General features: G+C 44.7%; 2 protein-coding genes across 2 annotated transcripts; one reads left to right on the top strand and one right to left on the bottom strand.

The window, feature by feature from the left end:
* Nucleotides 1-44: 44 nt before the first annotated feature.
* Nucleotides 45-4,592, top strand: LOC124662086 (VIN3-like protein 2). The gene is made up of 4 exons (XM_047199981.1): nucleotides 45-66; nucleotides 1,328-2,003; nucleotides 2,447-2,754; nucleotides 2,835-4,592. Exons 1-4 carry the CDS (start codon nucleotides 45-47, stop codon nucleotides 4,289-4,291), a joined length of 2,463 nt encoding a protein of 820 aa, XP_047055937.1. The 3' UTR covers nucleotides 4,292-4,592.
* Nucleotides 4,593-4,890: 298 nt separating this feature from the next.
* LOC124698512 (putative cysteine-rich receptor-like protein kinase 20) lies at nucleotides 4,891-9,505 on the bottom strand. Its single transcript, XM_047231003.1, has 8 exons — nucleotides 9,059-9,505; nucleotides 8,641-8,693; nucleotides 8,011-8,096; nucleotides 6,857-7,038; nucleotides 6,526-6,727; nucleotides 5,883-6,120; nucleotides 5,631-5,784; nucleotides 4,891-5,487 (listed from the first exon to the last, which is right to left on the bottom strand). The coding sequence occupies exons 1-8, from the start codon at nucleotides 9,503-9,505 to the stop codon at nucleotides 5,140-5,142; spliced, it is 1,710 nt and encodes a 569-aa protein (XP_047086959.1). The 3' UTR covers nucleotides 4,891-5,139.
* Nucleotides 9,506-22,397: the final 12,892 nt, after the last annotated feature.

The following is a 22,397-nucleotide window of genomic DNA, read 5'->3' as shown; positions in this document are numbered from 1 at the left end:
ACTGAGAAGCGAGACCACTCCTCCGCCTCCCCCTCGTCCTCGCCATGGACCCCTCCCCGTACTCTGGTCTGCGCCTATCCCGCGACCCGCCCCTTCTCCCCACTCAACTTCCGTGCGTAGTTTTCTTTGGGGGCATTTCCTCTGGCCAAGCTCTGCGTATGGAGGCGTTTTCTTAGGTCTCGATTCACCGATCTGCGACCCGGGCGGCCGATTCCCTGCGTGCTGTTTCCGTGGGGGGGGGGGCGCCCGTTTGGTCCGGTTGCGATTCAAGCCTTTAGGGCTCGTCCTGTAATCGCGGTTTATGTATCTTATTACCTGCATTTTGCTTCTTCCTCCCCTGTTCGGTCGCGGATTCTAGGCCATGGCATCATCATTCATGGTTTCTATGCTGCCTAGGAATAGGATGCAATGCACGCGTGTATTTTTATTTTTTACTCACGGTTATAGGCTAGTCTGAAGTGATGTTACCTTGGCAAAGATGAGCAAGAACCAGAAATGTTGCTTTTCCCCACAATGTTGTATGTTTAGGTCCGTACGCACGTGGTTACCATTGCTGTACTGCGTTTTCTTTGCTTTGGGTAGACGGCATTGTGCCTTCACTCTGCTTCGCGCCAGGAATGGGTAGATGATTTATGTCTGGTACTGTCCGTGTCCCGTTTAAGAAGGCGTAAGGTTTGCAGAGCTACACGTCGGGTTTCCATGATGCGTATGTCACAAGAATTTGTGCTGAGTTGCCACCATTTTCTTCTCAGTTGGTGTAATGAACTCAAATATTGCACACCAAGGGCATGATCTCATTAGTTATGAGTAGTGGACATCACATATACTCCCTTGTCTAAAAACAGATGTCTCACTTTTGTCTAAATACAGATGTATGCAGATGCATTTTGGTTATAGATACATCTGTATCTAGATAAATTTGAGACACCTATTTTTAGATGGCGGGAGTATTAGATGTCTGCGCATAAATCAAACCCATTCTAATACTATATAAATACACATGATGCATGAACAAATCATTTTCTGACCCCCACTTTTTATTTTATTTTATTTTATTTTATTTTATTTTATGTTGTAGCATCTTCTGTACAACAGTATAATATCTTATAATAAAAGGTAAAGGGAGGAGTAGTACTGATTGCTGGCTTTATGTGTTAGTGTGGGGCATTCTTTCTGGATCCATTTTGTTACGTTTCTCTTAAGTCTTATTCACCATTTATTTTTGCGAATCTCTTATTTACCATTCGTGGGAGAACATAATGTTGGTTACCACTCTACCACTACTTTTTTTTTTTGCTAGCAGTGACTTTACCTTCTGGTTCTCCAGGATTTATTGCTGATCCAGCTAAATGTCGTTTGCTGAGTGTCGATGCAAAGAGAGAACTTATCTGTGAATTGTCAAAATGTCCAGATAAAGCACTTGAACTGCTGCATGAATGGTCACGCCGTGATATCATACAGATATTCTGTTCTGAATTCTGTAAAGATAGAAAATATGAAGCCATGTCAAAAAAGTTGATACTAAATTATCTCTTCGATGCTGTGAATGGGAAGTCACATGGCCATGGGAAATGCATGAAGAGATCAGGCCCTGAGTCGAACTCAAGTAACATCCAGTTACCTTGCAAAAGACAGAAAAAGAGTGATGTTCCAGTGCTTCCAGTTATTGCAAACACTCCAGTAACTGCTGATATAACTGGACCAACAAACATTGCACACTCTTGTGAAAATTCAGCTTGTAGGGCTGTTCTTGTTCCAGCAGATAAATTCTGCAAACGTTGCTCATGCTGTATTTGTTTTAAGTACGACGACAATAAGGATCCTAGCCTGTGGCTATCCTGCAATTCAGACCAACCCTTCGAGGAAGAGTCATGTGGATTGTCGTGCCACCTAGAATGTGCATTCAGGGATGAAAGATCTGGCATTCTGCAGAATGGACAGTCAAAGAAACTTGACGGCGGTTATTATTGCACCCACTGCGGGAAACAAAATGATTTGCTTGGGTATTTTCTGAACCATTTTTCACTTACTATATTATCTATGCTAAAGTTAGAATTAGCTAGTTGCACATATCCGTTCAAGTACTTTTGATTCCAGTCTTACTTGTTAGCTGCCTTATCGCATCAGTGTTATTCACGCAAATATCTCCACCATGATTTACTCATTTGGGTTCAGCTTTTAGCCTTCCATAATAACTAGTTTTTTTTCCTGCTACTATACATTATTGCTTTTCATTCTATGGTAGTTAAGAGAAATGAAAGAGCGGGGCAATTTTTTTACTATGCTGCACACATCCTCTTTTTATTTTTTCTGAGCGTGGTTTCTGTTTTCACCTTGTGTGATTTAAATGAACTTCAGGGCTGAAGTTAGACTTGTTTTGCCCTGATTTTTCCAGTTTGATCGAAGTATAGTTAGTAAGGATGACCATGTAATTTGATTTTCCCAGGTGTTGGAAGAAACAACTATTGATAGCAAAAGATGCTCGGCGGTTGGATGTGTTGTGCCATCGGATATTTCTTAGTCATAAGATCCTCATATCTACTCAGAAGTACTTGGTCCTCCATGAGGTTGTTGATACAGCATTGAAGAAGCTGGAGAGTGAGCTTGGTCCGATTACTGGCCTTCCAGACAAGGGCCGGGGAATTGTTGGTCGTCTTCCTGTAGGCACTGAAGTTCAGAGGCTTTGTACCCGTGCTATAGAGACTCTGGAATCTATGTTAAATGGCGCATTAACTGCTGACTCACAGATTCAGAGTAAGTGTCCACTTTTTCCATTTTCTAATCATGATATACCTGTAATTGGTATGGATGTTTATGCATAACTTGTAACTCAGGCTCTCGTATGGTATCATCAGATTTCATAAAGGTTGAGGATGTATCTCATGATTCTGTCACAGTAGTTTTTGACCTGGATGCATGCCCCACTCTCTCCCGAGGTTTAACTGGCTTTAACTTGTGGCACCGAAAGGCTAGTGAAGAGGATTATCCCTCAAAGCTAACAGGCATAATTCCGATGCCAGCAAGAATGTTAGTGGTCAGAGGACTTGCTCCATGTACATCTTATGTCATCAAGGTTGTTGCATTCACCGGCTCAAAGGAGATTGGATCGTGGGAAGTCAGGACAAATACCACTGGCTGTCCTAAGGGGCTGGATGCAAAAGATTCACTGCCAGTGGATGTTGGAAAAGATCCAAACAACAAAAGCGTGAAGGCAAAAAGTAGTAGTGGTCTGTCCAATCCTCCTACAGAAGGCGTGGAATCATACAAAGTCAGTACCAATTATGTTGATCTTGTCAGTTCGTCAGATAGTGATGTTGAATCCAATCACTCTCGAGATCGGAAGATAGATGTTGTTGGGTTAACTGAAGTTGATGGGCCAGATAGAGCTCCTAGGGTACCAGCATCAGGTTTGGACGGCAACGAAAAAGAACCTGGTTCAGCTGCTCAAGCAGCTTTACTAAAGAGGTCCACGGAGGTAATGGCGTGTGGTCAGAGAGCTTTGAAGCAGAACATGGGAACAATTGGTCCAGAGATTGCATCACATGTACACACCGAAAACAAGTCGGTTTCTCCACCTGAATACCGCGGCTCATTGCTACATGCCATGCAGAAAGAAACTGAAAACTGCAAGTTGGTTTCTGCAATGAGCTTTGAAGCAAAATCTGGTGATCATTTTCCTCAAGATGACAGTTCTAAGACTGAAACAGACCCAGCGTGTTTGCCATGCAAAAGAACCCCAGGGAGAACTGAGGATGGTGGACACAAGGATGGACGTTCAGAACCTAGCACATCTGCTCAAGTATGTTCTCTTCTGAAATCCTCAAACTCGGTGCATCACAAGCAGGTTATTTCATTGGAGAATGCGCCTGACTCACTGGATCCTAGAACAGGAAATGGTATCAAATCTGGCAATAGGATTATTGGAACAGGCTCTGGATCAAATAACGACAACCATGTTCCTCAACCTGTCCCTCTGAAACCTGGAACAAAACTGTGGAGTCCATCAAGCAGTAATCCCTCAGGAAAACCCAATGACATTGAGCAAACCGATGAAAGTGCTTATGTGTTCTGTGTCAAGGTTATCAGGTGGCTGGAATGTGAGGGTCATGTCGAGGCCAACTTCAGGGTGAAGTTCTTGACATGGTTGAGCCTACGAGCGTCTTGGCGTGAAAAGAAGATAGTTAGCGTGTTTGTGGATACTTTTATTGATGACCCCGCAAGCCTTGCCGGCCAGCTAAGTGACACCTTCTCAGAGGCAATCTACACCAAGTGGACGCCTATGGCGCCATAGGGTCTCTGCATGAAACTTTACCACTGACAATGGAGTTTTTTGTGTGAGCAAAATGGAAGTTTTTGGCACCAATCCTACTTAGGATATATTGCTGGTCCCGTACTTTATTAGCTGATCCTTGCATCAACTTCTCACTGGAACCTTATCCACTGTAGTAGTTAGTTTTGTTAATTTCCCGCCTTCAGCTGGAAGTTCAACATGTTAACCAGTATGAAGCATCAGGAAATTTGCAATCCAGAATAGCGCCATTTTGGGATCCTAATGTGTATGTAAGTGTGCGCAACTATATCTTAACTCAGGTTCTGTGCTTCTGCTTGTCAATTTGAAGTTTGATGATTCTCAATTTGAATGTGCTGGTTAATTATTAGTTTTGGTTTGCCATCTATGACACTTGATTGATCCAGCGTGAAATTACAATATCCCTATCTCTGAATACTGTAGAAAATAGAAACAATAGTACGAAGATATCATATGGTGGTACCACATAGTGCAAGACTGTTAGCCCTGTTTTTGGATCAAACCACCTATGGTCAAGCAAAGAAATGAAATTAATAGAAAAGACCGAAAAGAATGGCCTTCTTTTATAGGGACATGGGGAATATCTGGTCCCATATATGGGCACTCCTGGTTAAAACTTGCTAGGATAGCAACGACAAAAGTTCAGTACACCACAAATATGTTTACTCACTCACAAAACTGCACTTAATATCTACAGTACAATATTGTATATACTATCTCATCCTTTTACTCAAGACTGAACTTAATATCTGTAATCTTGTAGACTATCCCAGCTGTAAAGATTTTACTCATATTTTAATGATATGTGATACTGAATGTTCATCATCATATCAAACCTCTGGGCCTAGAATGATTTGAACTCTAGTCGACATGGGAGCCGAACTTGTTATAGTTATGTCTATTGTCCTACTTGTTTGGCCCATGTATGCCGACGACGTGTCTTCACCAGCACACCCTTTACTCAGTGCAGTAGGCTGCTTAGGCTCCATTGGTAAGCTCATGCCTTCAGAGTTCAGCATTGCAGCAACATCTGTCATGGTGGGCCGATCTGCTGGATCTTCCTGAGCGCAAAGCAGTGCCACCTGAGTGCACCGCGTAATCTCGGCGATTTCATATACGTTCCCTAATGCCGGATCCACAAGCTCATGCAACCTTTGGTCCTTCCACATACACCAGGCCTGAAATAGTTTTCCAATAAACTTCACATGAGAGAACCGCAATGCAAATCCAAATTTAGAAATATATATGGACCCAACATCAGGCAGTCGTGAGTGTATAACTATGCGAAATCTTGCTTGAAATAAGGTATCAGTTCACTCACATCTCGTACAAGTTCACCAACAGTATCTCCTCCCTTGTCGAGTATGGTATTCTTCCGTCCGCTAATGATCACCAGAACCAAGACGCCGAAGCTGAACACATCTGTCTTCATTGAGTAAACTCCTTCAGATGCATACTCTGGTGCTTTGTAACCACTGAAAGGTGCAAACAGAAGAGATTAAAACTGCAATACTGGAACATCTGAACATGAATGATGGAATCTGTAAAGATTGATAAATTATGCAGCTTATACCTAGTCCCCACAACCCTGATTGTACGCTCTTCTGCGACGTCTGAGCTCAGTGCTCTAGCTGATCCAAAATCAGCAATCTTTGGGATCATGTTGTAATCCAAGAGGATATTATGTGGTTTTAAGTCTCTATGGACGATCCAGAACCTGGAGCCTTTGTGCAGGTAAACAAAGCCCTCTGTTAACCCTGCGATTATCTTGAGTCGCTTAGACCAGTCTAGCAATGGGCCTTTTGTTCTGTCTGCAAAATATTCGAATAGTGATTACCTTTTAGATATAATAATTGTGATTTCTATTCTGATGTAAACCAAACTAAAATAGGTTCAAAATCGGATATAATTTTAGCAACAAACAATAAGGTGAAGCTAGAGGCCTAGAGCTTATGGACCTATTTACTACTCCCCCCCGTTTCAAAATAGATGTCTTCCTAGAGTTGGTCACTAGAATATTTTCCTCCCCTAAGCAAGGCATCCAAGTGCAACAGAAGCTCCTTGGAACACGATAACTAAAATTGCATCGGAAGTATAGAAAGATAAGTATTTTAGCAAATAAGTGGAGAAGCTAAAAGAACATCAATTTTGAAATGGAGAGAGTAGGAATTAAATGAGGTGTGCGTGAAAATTAACTCCGATAAGGGAAAGTGTACCAGATATGTAATGGTCCAAGGAACCATTTTGGAGGAACTCATAGACAAAAATCCTTTCTTTCCCATGGACGCACCACCCCAATAACCTAACCAGATTGATATGCTGAAGCTTTGCAAGCTGCAACTCACTGTCAAAATCGAATATTGTTGCATGCTTATCAAGCCGTTTAACGGCAACCATAAGTCCATCAGGTAGCTGACCCTGCAATGGTTACTAAGGGAGTTCAAATAACAGTCTCTCAAGTCTCAACAGAAATCAGTAGTTTATTGTAATGGCAAGGAAGACATGCATTCACTTCGTTAGTTGCTTTCTAGTTAGCTAAAATGCTACCTTGTAAACTGTCCCGAATCCACCACACCCAATTATTGCCTTCTCTGAGAAATTGTTTGTAGCATCCGCAATCTGAAAGAAGTTGAACTTTGCAAAACCCACACAAGCCTCTTCTATGCGAGTACAAAGCTCCACAAGTTCTTCAATGTCAAAGAGTTTCTGCTCTTGAAGGTCCACAGTTCCTGACTCATGGATAATGTATCCTTGTCACCAATGGGATGACATAAAAACTCGCGTGACTAAGAGAATACAAAATTATGGACAATACACTCCATTGCTTGTTGCATTCATCATCAACTCATCATAATTAGGGACTTCGACGTACAAGAGTGCGATCTTACGAAGACAAATAGAGGCCGATACAAGAAGTCGTAAAATATATTGATGATGTTTCTATCACTCAACTCGAATGTTTCATGTAGGCCGGCATAAGCCCGCCGCAGTCCCGGGATTTTTTTTGTTTCATGTAGTTACTGAATGGAGTAAATATGTACCAAAAAGGAACTTTTCAGTATAGAATTGAACTTATCAGTATAGAATTGTATATTGGGTAATTTGAAGTTCATAGTTTGTATTGTGCAGATGTTGTTTTTCCCCATTAGCTAGTGCTCTTTCACATGTGCTTATTAACTTCTATCTGGACACAGTTGAATCCTATGTGACGACTCAATGTTTACTCATGATTTTTTTCCGCATGTATAACAAGAACAATATCAAAACCCATTGTACGGCCAATTTTATTCTCCATCGCAATATATCAAAAAGATGAGCAGCGGGGTATTGCTATGTGCATAGAAATCCTATGTGACGACTCAATGTTTACTCATGATTTTTTTTCCGCATGTATAACAAGAACAATATCAAAACCCATTGTACGGCTGAATCCTATGTGACGACTCAATGTTTACTCATGATTTTTTTTCCGCATGTATAACAAGAACAATATCAAAACCCATTGTACGGCCAATTTTATTCTCCATCGCAATATATCAAAAAGATGAGCAGCGGGGTATTGCTATGTGCATAGAAATAATAATAAAGCAATTCTGAAATCCTTGCAGCAAATAACTTTGACATGAAACTTAATTCTATTAGTTTCCATACCTGAGTCGATGAGTAGGCATGTTAGGAAATCCATAGAAGTAGCTATTTACCTACGAATGGTTGGTCTCCAACATTGCGAAGTTTAGTAGCTCGCTGAACACGTACTTTAGTGAACTCCGAAGTTCTTGTTGAAAACCTAAAATTAGGTAAATCTCACCATTACTATATGTCCATATCCATACTTCACCTACCAATCGTTTTAACGCAGTCCTAAGAGTGGCATAATGTGGACATCCGAGTCTGTCTAACTGAAAGAATTTCTGGCACAGTTACATGACTTAAGCTTCACACCTGTTCATTTTAAGAGGGAAAACATCATGCCTATCGACAAAGATACTAGAAAATTTTCAAACATAGTAGTATATTTTTAGTTAAACACACTCATATCTTAATTTCAAGCTGACTGATCTAGTTTACATCTACATTGCAGATATAATATACTACATATTTTACAAGTTGTAACATTAGCTCCGAACCAGTACCAGTTCTATGATCTAGATCAAGCGGTAGTCACTAGTATACCAAGTATTGTCAAGAATCATAGTTATCTTGTCGCTTATCACTATGTCAGCATACACAGTGGTTAACCATCCACATTGTTATTTGATCAAAATAAGCAATACACTACATAATGATGAGTGTTTACGGAGTAATACACTACATAATGAAAACTATCTGACCTGGTGTGACAGTTTGAACTATTTGTGACCACACTGAGCATCCCCTCATCCGCCTGCTAGACAAGCATAGAAAAAAAAACAAATATTATTGACGAACAATTGACCAGGACTGGTTCTGGTTGTATTAGTTATGATGGAGGTTAGCTTTGGACTTATTACAGAGCTGGAACACCCCCTACGAAAATCGGAGTTTCTAAATTCAAATCGATTTGTTTAATTGGCAGTAAGAAATTGCAATTGGACTCCAGTTCAGATACAGCCATGCCCAACTGCCCATGGTGACCGGAACAGATTAGTTCAATGGTATTATGATCAAATGGATCGCTCTAAAATCAGCGCCACCTCCAATCGTAAGCTTTAATTTTGAAACGAAAGAATTACTCACCAAATTACTACCAAGAAAGAAACTGAAGTGTACCTTGACAAGACGATTATCCGTAGAATTGTCGACGAGGGCGATGAGCGGGATGAGGCGGATGAACATGTCAATCTCGTGCTGCGCGGCGCGAAGTTCCTCGGCCATCCGTGCCCCCAGGAGCAGGCGGCGGAGGTAGCCGCAGTCTTGGCAGGCGCTGACGAGCGCGTAGCACCGCCGCAGCGCGCCGCGGAGCTGCTCCAGCGGCCGCCTGGTAACCTCCCGCCGCATCAGCTCCGTGAGCTCCAGCTCCCGGAGCAGGCCGCCGACGAGCTCCACGTGCTGCGCGAGCCGCACGCAGGCGTCCCGGTGGCGGCGCGCCGCCAGGGCGGCCTGCACCACCATGGAGACCAGCCCGAGCGCGTCCACGCCGGCCAGCTGCGCCACGCTGGAGGCCTGCCCCAGGGTCGCCCACAGGCTGCTCGAGGAGCTGCCCCATGGGTTCGCCATGGTCCCTGCTTCCTGCTTCTGCACTCTGCTGCCTCTCCTGCCGCTGCGGCAGGCGGCCAGGTGTCGTCGCCGCCATTGACCGGCGGAGTATTAGTGAGCTTTTGTTTGACTAATTAAGCATCGTGCTATTTTTTTTTTTTTTTGAAATGGAACACTGATATTCCATTAACTTAACTCGGCAGAATCGCCGGACATGCTGTGAGAAGCATCGTGCTAATTGACCGTCGGGGGCGTGCCACATTTTTTATTACCTTTTCACTTTCGAGGAAAGCTGGTCTCGCACGAAAGGTCCGGCCCGTTTAGCCCAACCTAGCTTTACCATTGGACCGGCGATCTCGATAGCGGCCTTGATTATTTGGGGGCTGGTATTATTTTTGGCTCATACCGGCGTTCTCCAAAAGCGTCGACATGGATCCAAGCTCAATACAAGCGCTAGCAACCACGTGTCAGACCCTTTCCAAAGGGCGCGAATCGGGCACGTCGACGCCAAGCGTTATGGGGGTTTTCGTCGATGGGGTCGCCTTGGCAGCCATAGGAACCCAAATCCTACAATTTTTGAGTGTATTCCCCTCCCGTCCACCGCTTATTTCTCCTGCATGTCGCTCCATCTCCCACGCTTGTCTAGTTCTCGCCGCCGCCATGCCGCTGAGGAAGAGAGCTCCTATGAAGGCATCGAAGGCGTCGCGAAGTCGCGCACGGTGGCGTCGAAGGAGAAGCCAGCAAGCATGTCGCACGAGACGTGGGATTATGAGAAATGCCGCTGCACCATCATGACGGTTGACCACAAAAGGCGTCACGTCGCCGCTAAGGTGCATAGAGCCGAGGCTGCGAAAGCTGCGGACACGGCCGGAGTGTGCCTTAGTTTGGGCGGCTCACCCTCGTCGCCGGGGTACTTCGTGGAGGCACCATCGCTCTCGCAGATGCGTTTGTTCCAAATGGACAGCCACGCCCGCTACTCCCCCGAGTACGCCGAGAGTGACACCGTCGACCCCAACGCGAAGTTCTCACCAGATTCAACGTCAAGGGGCAGTGGCGCCTTTCGCTTCCCCGACCTCAACGCTTCGCCAGATCTATGCCATCGCATCCCGGCGACCACGACGACCACGTGACTGACGGCACCGGCCTCCCCCGCGGCCTCTTAAACGGTGACAGCAGGAGTGACCACCAGGTGTTCGGCAATGCATCCGGCGTGTCCATGGGCGAGGACGATGTGAGTTTTCTCATCTTGTACACATATTGTAGACTGTCGGCGAGTCAAACTCATTTTTTTGTTGGACGTCGCCGAGATCCTAAGTGGCTTCATCCGCCATGGTGGCGACGATTACGAACCAGGCGTCGGTGGCGACAACTACGACGAAGAGGCTGACGAAGAGGAGGAGGACGCCGAGGATGAGGAGTGCGAGGAGGTGCTGATCGATGTCGACATCGGCGTGACCACGACGAAGAACAGGAAGAAGCTGACCGCCAACACTCGTGGGCCTAGGTGGAAGGCCTTGGAGGATGAGTGCCTCATCGACGCGTTTAAGGTAGTGTGATGGGATTCGTAGCATAGAAAACAAAAATTTTCCTACCGCAAGAACGAAAACCAAGCCAAGATCTAATCTAGTAGACGGTAGCAACGAGGAGATGATGAGACTAACCCTCGAAGATTCGCAAAGCTTAACGAGATTAGATCTCGGGGTGGATGTAGACGATCACTTGCCGCTTGCAAAAGCGCGTAGAAGATCTTGATCTCGACGGTGCCACAATCGGGCAGCACCTCCGTACTCGGTCACACGTTCGGTGTTGATGAAGACGACGTCCTTCTCCCCGTTCCAGCGGGCAGCGGAAGTAGTAGATCCTCCTCGGAATCCCGGCAGCACGACGGCGTGGTGGCGATGGTGGTGGAGAACTCCGGCAGGGCTTCGCCTAAGCGTATACGGGAGTTGTGGTGGAGGAGGAGGTGGCTAGGGTTGGGGAGGCGGCTAGGGTTTGGGCGCCGGCCAAGGGGGGCAGCCAGCTTGTGGTCTTGGGGTGGTCGGCCCCCTCCCCTTGCCCCTCCTTATATAGGTGGAAGCCCCAATCCTTGTCTCCCAAGTCTTCGAATAAGACGCCAACACCAAACCTACCTTTGGTGGGAAACCTACCTAAGGAGGGAGTCCTACTCAAGGTGGGACTCCCACCTTCCCATGAGGTGGGGTGGCCGGCCACCTATGGTGGAGCCCACCTGGGACTCCTTCCCTTAGGGTTTGGCCGGCCAGGGTTGTGGAGTCCCTCCGGGACTCCACCTTCCATAGTGCGTTTCTTCCGGACTTTTCTAGAACCTTCCATAAATGCACCGGATCATTTCCAAACTTGGAATATGACTTCCTATATATGAATCTTATTCTCCGGACCATTCCGGAACTCCTCGTGATGTCCTGGATCCCATCCGAGACTCCGAACAAAACTTCGAACTCCATTCCATATTCCATATCTACTCAAACGACATCAAACCTTAAGTGTCACCCTACGGTTCGCGAACTATGCAGACATGGTTGAGACTTCTCTCCGACCAATAACCAATAGCGGGATCTGGAGATCCATAATGGCTCCCACATATTCAACGATGACTTAGTGATCGAATGAACCATTTACATACGATACCGATTCCCTTTGTCACACGATATTTTACTTGTCCGAGGTTTGATCATCGGTATCTCCATACCTCGTTCAACCTCGTCTCATGACAAGTACTCTTTACTCGTACCGTGGTATGTAGTCTCTTATGAACCATTCATATGTTTGCAAACTAATTAGACGACATTCCACCGAGAGGGCCCAGAGTATATCTATCCGTCATCGGGATGGACAAATCCCACTGTTGATCCATATGCCTGATACGTCCCAAACGTATCTATAATTTCTTATGTTCCATACTACTTTTATGATGATACTCACATGTTTTATACACATTATATGTCATTATTATGCATTTTCCGGCACTAACCTATTGACGAGATGCCGAAGAGCCGATTCTTTGTTTTCTGCTGTTTTTGGTTTCAGAAATCCTAGTAAGGAAATATTCTCGGAATTGGACGAAATCAACGCCCAGGGTCCTATTTTTCCACGAAGCTTCCAGAAGCCCGAAGAGGAAATGAAGTGGGGCCACGAGGTGGCCACACACTAGGGCGGCGCGGCCCAAGCCCTGGCCGCGCCGGCCTGTTGTGTGGGGCCCTCGTGACGCCCCCTCACCTACCCTTCCGCCTACATATAGTCTTCGTCGCGAAACCCCCAGTACTGAGAGCCACGATACGGAAAATCTTCCAGAGACGCAGCCGCCGCCAATCCCATCTCGGGGGATTCAGTAGATCGCCTCCGGCACCCTGCCGGAGAGGGGAATCATCTCCTGGAGGTCTCTTCATCGCCATGATCGCCTCCGGATCGATGTGTGAGTAGTCCACCCCTGGACTATGGGTCCATAGCAGTAGCTAGATGGTCGTCTTCTCCTCATTGTGCTATCATGTTAGATCTTGTAAGCTGCCTATCATGATCAAGATCATCTATTTGTAATGCTACATGTTGTGTATGTTGGGATCCGATGAATATTGAATACTATGTCAAGTTGATTATCAATCTATCATATATGTTATTTATGTTCTTGCATGCTCTCCGTTGCTAGTAGAGACTCTGGCCAAGTTGATACTTGTGACTCCAAGAGGGAGTATTTATGCTCGATAGTGGGTTCATGCCTCCATTAAATGCGGGACGGTGACAGAAAGTTCTAAGGTTGTGGATGTGTTGTTGCCACTAGGGATAAAACATCGATGCTTTGTCTAAGGATATTTGTGTTGATTACATTACACACCATACTTAATGCAATTGTCTGTTGCTTGCAACTTAATACCGGAAGGGGTTCGGATGATAACCTGAAAGTGGACTTTTTAGGCATAGATGCATGCTGGATAGCGGTCTATGTACTTTGTCGTAATGCCCTGATTAAATCTCATAGTACTCATCATGATATATGTATGTGCATTGTTATGCCTTCTTTATTTGTCAATTTCTCAACTGTAATTTGTTCACCCAACATCTGTTTATCTTATGGGAGAGACACCACTAGTGAACTATGGACCCCGGTCCTATTCTTTACATCTGAAATACAATCTACTGCAATTGTTCTTTACTGTTCTTCGCAAACAATCATCATCTTCCACACAATACCTTTAATCCTTTGTTGTTACGTTGGGGCAAAGTACTTTGATTGTGTTGTGTAGGTTCCACGTTGGCGCCGGAATCCCTGGTGTTGCGCCGCACTACACTTCGCCGCCATCAACCTTCAACGTGCTTCTTGGCTCCTACTGGTTCGATAAACCTTGGTTTCTTACTGAGGGAAACTTGCTTCTATACGCATCATACCTTCCACTTGGGGTCCCAACGGACGTGTGCTTTACGCTTATCAAGCTAAATTTCTGGCGCCGTTGCCGGGGAACGAAGAAAAGTTACACCCCAAAGATTTCTAACTCCCACGTCAACTACACGCCAGCAAGTAAATTTCTGGCGCCGTTGTCGGGAAGATCAAGACACACTGCAAGGGGAGTCTCCACTTCCAATCTCTTTACTTTGTTTTTGTCTTGCTTTATTTTATTTACTACTTTGTTTGCTGCACTAAAACAAAACATAAAAAAATTAGTTGCTAGTTTTACTTTATTTACTGTCTTGTTCTCTATATTAAAAACACAAAAAAATTAGTTACTTGCATTTACTTTGTTTTGTTATCATATCTAGCTCTGCACCTGTTACTTCCTCACCTGAGGAATTAGTTTTTACTTTCAAACAAGGGGATGAGGAGAGTTTTAAAGATGCTTGGTCTAGAATTTTTGATTCTTATCGTAAAGCTGAACCTCAAATGACTCTAAGTTTGCTCCTTAGTAACTTTTATTTTGGGCTTATGATTCGCTATAGATATGCCTTAGATGTTGTAGTGGGAGGAGATTTCCTTCATTGCAATGGGGATCAAGCTTTTAATGCCATAAAGAAATTGGTTGCATCACATAGTTCAGCTAATAACTTTGATTCAGCTCTTATTAGCATTTATAATAGATTAAACACTCTTGAGACAAGTGCATCTTACTTGAAAGAAAATTATAGTTATGTTCGTAACCGTCTTGATCAAGTTTTAGTGAACTCTGAACCTTCAATGTGGGACCCTACTATTAAGGTTATTATTGGTGGTGAAACTTTTCATGCCCGTTGTGATATTATGTCTGAATTTTGCCTTATGCCTAAGAGTATTTATGAATCTTTGACACTTTGGGGACTCGTTGAAGGAGAAGAAGGAATAACTCTTATTGATAACTCTATTATAATTCCTAAGGGAATAGCCGAGGGTGTGCATACAACCATTCTTGGAAGAACAGTATCCACTGATTATCTTGTTATTGAATGTGTAGGAACAGGACAAATCACACTTGGAAGATCCCTGCTGAAACTATTGGGAGCAATCATAGATGTGGGAGAAGGCACCCTAAAATTCACCTCTACACCTGGAGGTAGACATGTATTCCCTAAACCAAAGAGTAAGAAAAATAATAAGAAGGGTATGCATAAAGCCCAAGGTAATGTTGATGCTTCGTCTCTTGATGTTACTTGATTCACACTTTCTGCGCCTAGCTGAAAGGCGTTAAAGAAAAGCGCTTATGGGAGACAACCCATGTTTTTACTACAGTACTTTGTTTTATATTTGAGTTTTGGAAGTTGTTACTACTGTAGCAACCTCTCCTTATCTTTATTTTATTGCATTGTTGTGCCAAGTAAAGTCTTTGATAGTAAAGTCAATACTAGATTTGGATTACTGCGCAGAAACAGATTTCTTGCTGTCACGAATTTGGGTATGTTTCTCTGTAGGTAACTCAGAAAAATCTGCCAATTTACGTGCGTGATCCTCAGATATGTACGCAACTTTCATTCAATTTGGGCATTTTCATCTGAGCAAGTCTAGTGCCCCTGGAAAATTCGTCTTTACGGACTGTTCTGTTTTGACAGATTCTGCCTTTTATTTCGCATTGCCTGTTTTGCTATGTTTGATGGATATCTTTGTTCCATTAACTTTCAGTAGCTTTGTGCAATGTCCAGAAGTGTTACGAATGATTATGTCACCTCTGAATATATGAATTTTCAATTATGCACTGACCCTCTAATGAGTTTGTTTTAAGTTTGGTGTGGAGGAAGTTTTCAAGGGTCAAGAGAGAAGGATGATACAATATGATCAAGAAGAGTGAAAAGTCTAAGCTTGGGGATGCCCCCGTGGTTCATCCCTGCATATTTTAAGAAGACCCAAGCGTCTAAGCTTGGGGATGCCCAAGGCATCCCTTCTTCATCGACAACTTATCAGGTTCCTCTAGTGAAACTATATTTTTATTCCGTCACATCTTATGTGCTTTGCTTGGAGCGTCTGTTTGTTTTTATTTTCGTTTTGTTTGAATAAGATCGGATCCTAGCATTCTTTGTTTGGGAGAGAGACACGCTCCGCTGTTTCGTATGAACACATGTGTTCTTAGCTTTATCTTTAATATGTTCATTGCGAAAGTTGGACTATTTCATTCATTGTTATATGGTTGGAAACGGAAAATGCCGCATGTGGTAAATGGTATAATGTCTTGAATAATTTGATACTTGGAAATTTTTGTGCTCATATAGATCATGTTTAAGCTCTTGCATCATATACTTTGTACCTATTAATGAATAACTACATAGAGCTTGTTAAAATTTGGTTTGCATGATTGATCTCTAGAGTCTAGATATTTTCTGGTTAAGGTGTTTGAACAACAAGGAGACAATGTAAAGTCTTATAATAGCTACAATATGTTCATATGTGAGCTTTGCTGCACCTTTTCATACTTGAATTTGCTTCAAACAACCTTGCTAGCCTAGCCTTGTATTGAGAGGGATTCTTCTCGTGCATCTAAATCCTTGAGCCAAATACTATGCCATTTGTGTCCACCATACCTACCTACCACATGATATTTCCCCGCCATTCCAAAGTACATTACTTGAGTGCTACCTTTAAAACTTCCATTCTTTGCCTTTACAATATATAGCTCATGGGACAAATAGCCTTAAAAACTATTGTGGTGAAGAATATGTACTTATGTATCTTATTTCTTAATAAGTTGCTTGTTGAGCGGTAACCATGTTTACGGGGACGCCATCAACTTTTACCTTTGTTGAATATCATGTGAGTTGCTATGCATGTTCGTCTTGTCTGAAGTAAGGGCGATTTTCATGATCAAATGGTTTGAGTATGCATACTGTTAGAGAAAAACATTGGGCCGCTAACTAAAGCCATGAATCATGGTGGAAGTTTCAGTTTGGACACAAAACATCAATCTCTTATGAGAATATTACCTGTTGTTGAATGCTTAAGCATTAAAAGAGGAGTCCATTATCTGTTGTCTATGTTGTCCCGGTATGGGTGTCTAAGTTGAGAATGATCAAAAGAGAGAAATCCAATGCGAACCTTCTCCTTAGACCCTTGTACAGGCGGCATAGAGGTACCCCTTTGTGATACTTGGTTGAAACATATGCTATGCAATGATAATCCGTGTTAATCCAAGCTAATTAGGACAAGGTGCGAGCACTACTAGTATACTATGCATGAGGCTTGCAACTTATGGGATACCTTATACATAACACATATGCTTTATTATTACTACCGTTGACAAAATTATTTCTTGTTTTCAAAATGAAAAGCTCTAGCACAAAAAATAGTAATCCATGCTTCCCTCTGCGAAGGGCCTTTCTTCTACTTTATTGTTGAGTCAGTTTACCTATTCTTTCTATCCCAGAAGCAAACACTTGTGTAAACTGTGTGCATTGATTCTTACATGTTTACCTATTGCACTTGTTATATTACTTTGTGTTGACAATTATCCATGAGATATACATGTTGAAGTTGAAAGCAACCGCTGAAACTTATATCTTCCTTTGTGTTGCTTCAATGCCTTTACTTTGAATTTATTGCTTTATGAGTAACTCTTATGCAAGTCTTATTGATGCTTGTCTTGAAAGTACTATTCATGAAAAGTCTTTGCTATATGATTCATTTGTTTACTCATTATCTTCATCATTGCTTCGAATCGCTGCATTCATCTCATATGCTTACAATAGTATGATCAAGATTATGATAGCATGTCACTTCAGAAATTATCCTTGTTATCGTTTACCTACTCGAGGGCGAGTAGGAACTAAGCTTGGGGATGCTTGATACGTCCCAAACGTATCTATAATTTCTTATGTTCCATGCTACTTGTATGATGATACTCACATGTTTTATACACATTATATGTCATTATTATGCATTTTCCGGCACTAACCTATTGACGAGATGCCGAAGAGCCGATTGTTGTTTTCTGCTGTTTTTGGTTTCGAAATCTTAGTAAGGAAATATTCTCGGAATTGGACGAAATCAACGCCCAGGGTCCTATTTTTCCACGAAGCTTCCAGAAGTCCGAAGAGGAAACGAAGTGGGGCCACGAGGTGGCCACACACTAGGGCGGCGCGGCCCAAGCCCTGGCCGCGCCGGCCTGTTGTGTGGGGCCCTCGTGACGCCCCCTCACCTACCCTTCCGGCTACATATAGTCTTCGTCGCGAAACCCCAAGTACCGAGAGCCACGATACGGAAAACCTTCCAGAGACGCAGCCGCCGCCAATCCCATCTCGGGGGATTCAGGAGGTCTCTTCATCGCCATGATCGCCTCCGGATCGATGTGTGAGTAGTCCACCCCTGGACTATGGGTCCATAGCAGTAGCTAGATGGTCGTCTTCTCCTCATTGTGCTATCATGTTAGATCTTGTGAGCTGCCTATCATGATCAAGATCATCTATTTGTAATGCTACATGTTGTGTTTGTTGGGATCCGATGAATATTGAATACTATGTCAAGTTGATTATCAATCTATCATATATGTTATTTATGTTCTTGCATGCTCTCCGTTGCTAGTAGAGGCTCTGGCCAAGTTGATACTTGTGACTCCAAGAGGGAGTATTTATGCTCGATAGTGGGTTCATGCCTCCATTAAATGCGGGACGATGACGAAAAGTTCTAAGGTTGTGGATGTGCTTGTTGCCACTAGGGATAAAACATCGATGCTTTGTCTAAGGATATTTGTGTTGATTACATTACGCACCATACTTAATGCAATTGTCTGTTGCTTGCAACTTAATACCGGAAGGGGTTCGGATGATAACTCGAAAGTGGACTTTTTAGGCATAGATGCATGCTCGGATAGCGGTCTATGTACTTTGTCGTAATGCCCCGATTAAATCTCATAGTACTCATCATGATATATGTATGTGCATTGTTATGCCTTCTTTATTTGTCAATTGCCCAACTGTAATTTGTTCACCCAACATCTGTTTATCTTATGGGAGAGACACCACTAGTGAACTGTGGACCCCGGTCCTATTCTTTACATCTGAAATACAATCTACTGCAATTATTCTTTACTGTTCTTCGCAAACAATCATCATCTTCCATACAATACGTTTAATCCTTTGTTTTCAGCAAGCCGGTGAGATTGACAACCTCACTGTTACGTTGGGGCAAAGTACTTTGATTGTGTTGTGCAGGTTCCACGTTGGCGCCGGAATCCCTGGTGTTGCGCCGCACTACACTTCGCCGCCATAAACCTTCAACGTGCTTCTTGGCTCCTACTGGTTCGATAAACCTTGGTTTCTTACTGAGGGAAACTTACTTCTATACGCATCATACCTTCCACTTGGGGTTCCCAACGGACGTGTGCTTTACGCGTATCAATGCCTCAACTCATACTTTCCGGATACCTAATCCCACCTTTATAACCACCCATTTACGCAGTGGCGTTTGATGTAATCAAAGTACCCTTCCGACATAAGTGATTTACATGATCTCATGGTCGAAAGGACTAGGTAACTATGTATCGAAAGCTTGTAGCAAATGAACTTAATGACGTGATCTTATGCTACGCTTAATTGGGTGTGTCCATTACATCATTCACATAATGACATAACCTTGTTATTAATAACATCCAATGTTCATGATCATGAAACGATGATCATCTATTAATCAACAAGCTAGTTATACAAGAGGCTTACTAGGGACTTCTTATTGTTTACATAACACACATGTATCAATGTTTCGGTTAATACAATTATAGCATGGTATATAAACATTTATCATAAACACAAAGATATATAATAACCAATTTATTATTGCCTCTTGGGCATATCTCCAACATAGGAGTAAATGACAAAAAACTACCACAATTGTGCCACATATGTCACGGAACTACCAAATGGGCTCGTTTTGTCACATGACTACCACTATTGGGGCATGTCTGCGACGCAGAGCACTGATTTCATTATTTAGACCTCTTAAACAGTTTTCTAACTATTCGGGCCCACCTGTCAGGACCACGTGGCAGTTGAAAACCTAACCGCTAGTGTTATTTTGCAAATATAACCTGGTAATATATTTTGGTGTCACACGCGGATCCAATTTCCCCACAAAAAAAAAGAAATCCCATTAAAACGAGGGTCTCCTTCCTCTGCACGCCCCATACAATCGGAGCTAGGCCGCCGGTGCGCCGTCCACGCGCACCAGATCGTCGAGAACGATTACCTCTTGTGACGGAGGTAGACGAGCACGAGGGCGGCCGTGACGGCGGCGCCGGCGGCCGCGCCCGTCGCCACCCCCTGCCACGCGACCCCACCGTCCTACTTCGTGGTCGCGGCGTCCGGAGCAACCTCCCTCTCCTCGACGGCGGCGGAGGCCTTGAGGGCGTGGATCTCCTCCTGGAGCTGGCGCTTGGCCTGGCGGACGGCGCCGACCTCGGCCTCAAGCTCCCGGCGTTGGCGCTCGTCGTCCTCGCGGTCGGCCCTCTTGCGGTCGAGGAGGGCCTGGAGGGCGCGGCCTTGTCGACGGCGGCGGCTGCAGGGCGAGAGCGAGGGGATGGAGGGGTCCGGGAGGACCGTCTGCTCATCCTGTAGCGGATTGAGGCGACGGCGAGCTCGAAGGGGGTGCGCATCGACGGAATCGACGACGAAAAGCTTCGGTCACTGCGGAGAAGAAGGGGTCGGGGCGGTTGATTCCCGGCCTCACGGCTTGCGCGCGTCGGAGAGAACACACATAGCGGCGAGGCGGAGCTTCGGCGACGCTCATCTGGGCTCGGGAGGCTCAGAGAGGCATGGAGCTTCGGCGGCCAGACCTAGGGTTTCGGCGCGCGCGAGCACAGAGCCAGGGAGAGGAAGACGCGGTGCGCTAGGGCTCCTCGCGGTGGCGGAGGGGCTCTTATAGCTAGCAGTAGGCGGCGGAGCACGGCTTTGAGCGCAACGTCGGCGAACAGCGTCGGAGCAGCCGCCGAGCTGCTTCAATCCGACGGGGAAGAAGACGGGGAAGGAGACAAATGGATTTTTGCAAAAAGGCCCTCCAACTTTTGCGAGCGCCCTAACTATTGTGGCGTCCATCGGTTTTGTGCCACGTCGGACTCGACGGTAGGTCCCAGCTGCCAGAAACTGGGTTAGTACTCGCAAATTGGAAAATCAGTGCTCCGCGTCGCAGACATGCCCCAATAGTGGTAGTCATGTGACAAAACGAGCCCATTTGGTAGTTCCGTGACATATGTGGCACAATTGTGGTAGTTTTTTGTCATTTACTCCCAACATAGTGAGCTTCTACCCCATAACTGGCGCCAATCAAACCTCCGGTAAGTACTACAAGCGCCTCCATGATCAATTCAATGAGAGGCATAATTATGGTGATTACGCCACCATCCACATGATCCGGAACGAGGGCGCCCTCTCTCACCGGTGGAACATAATCAAGGCGGCGTGTAGCAAATTTCATGGCTACTTCGAGAAGGTCAAGAACCGGAAAGAGAGCGGCAAAAAGATGAAGAATTGGGTACGTTTGTTCTATGTCCATTTGATCATGTGTCATAGTTTATCTTGTTAATGTCTTTGTAATTGTTCATTTGCTAGTTCTTCGATGCCCTTGATATGTACAAGAGTGAGAATGGGGGCAAAGATTCCCTCTTCATGCATTGCTTCAAGAAACTTGAGAGTTGCAAGAAGTGATACGTCGTCTGCTTTAATCTCAACAAGGACGGCGCTAGAGAAGATGGGTCAGTCAAAGCCGCCGCCGCCTCCACCGGCCGCCCAATTGGAAACAAGAGGCCAAGGCTGAGAGGAATGTGGCGCCGGGATTGGCCGCCATAGACGTCTCCTTCTCCATGTGAAAAGCAATAATGGATAAGCAAGATGTGAAGATTGAGTTGGAGAGGGAGAAGGTGGAGGCGGCGAAGATGGAAGATCACGCAGCCACCATGAATGCCATGAATGAAGCGACGCATCTTTCATTGGCCAATATGACTCAAGAGGCCAAGATCTTGATGGCAGACATGGCGACCATGTACCGCGAGCGCATCAACAAGGAGGTGCTTGCAGCGTCCGTGACAGCATCGGCACCGGCGACGTTCATGCCTCCGCCGGCGCCTGTGGAGCCAGTGCTGGCGATGGAGGTGATGCAGGCGATCGCCAATGAGGAGGACATCGTCGAGGTTGAGCCGCCGATGACGTTGTTCATGTGATCATTTGGCCTTGAAGCCCAACTTGTCTTTTTTAGCAGCCGGACCATGTATGACGGAGATTTGGTGGTCAGATGTTGGCCTAGACTTTATATTCAAAAACCTAAATTCAAATTTCTATCCATATTTCTGATTTTTTATTCAAAAAATTATATTGGGGCCGCTGGTTTGAGAGACGTCTGTGTGGGAGCCCGTTCCCGAAACGGAGGAAGCTGTGCCAGCGGCCCCGATAATGCTGTGCCAGCGCACCTGCCAGCGCCTATGAAGGGCGCCGGCGGAGATGCTCTTACAACTTTACAAGTAACTTGTAT

Source organism: Lolium rigidum, chromosome 1 (genome assembly GCF_022539505.1).
Source record: "Lolium rigidum isolate FL_2022 chromosome 1, APGP_CSIRO_Lrig_0.1, whole genome shotgun sequence".
In the NCBI taxonomy this organism is placed as follows: domain Eukaryota; kingdom Viridiplantae; phylum Streptophyta; class Magnoliopsida; order Poales; family Poaceae; genus Lolium; species Lolium rigidum.
Note: the sequence above shows the minus strand (reverse complement) of the source record. Positions and strands in the feature narration are given on the sequence as shown.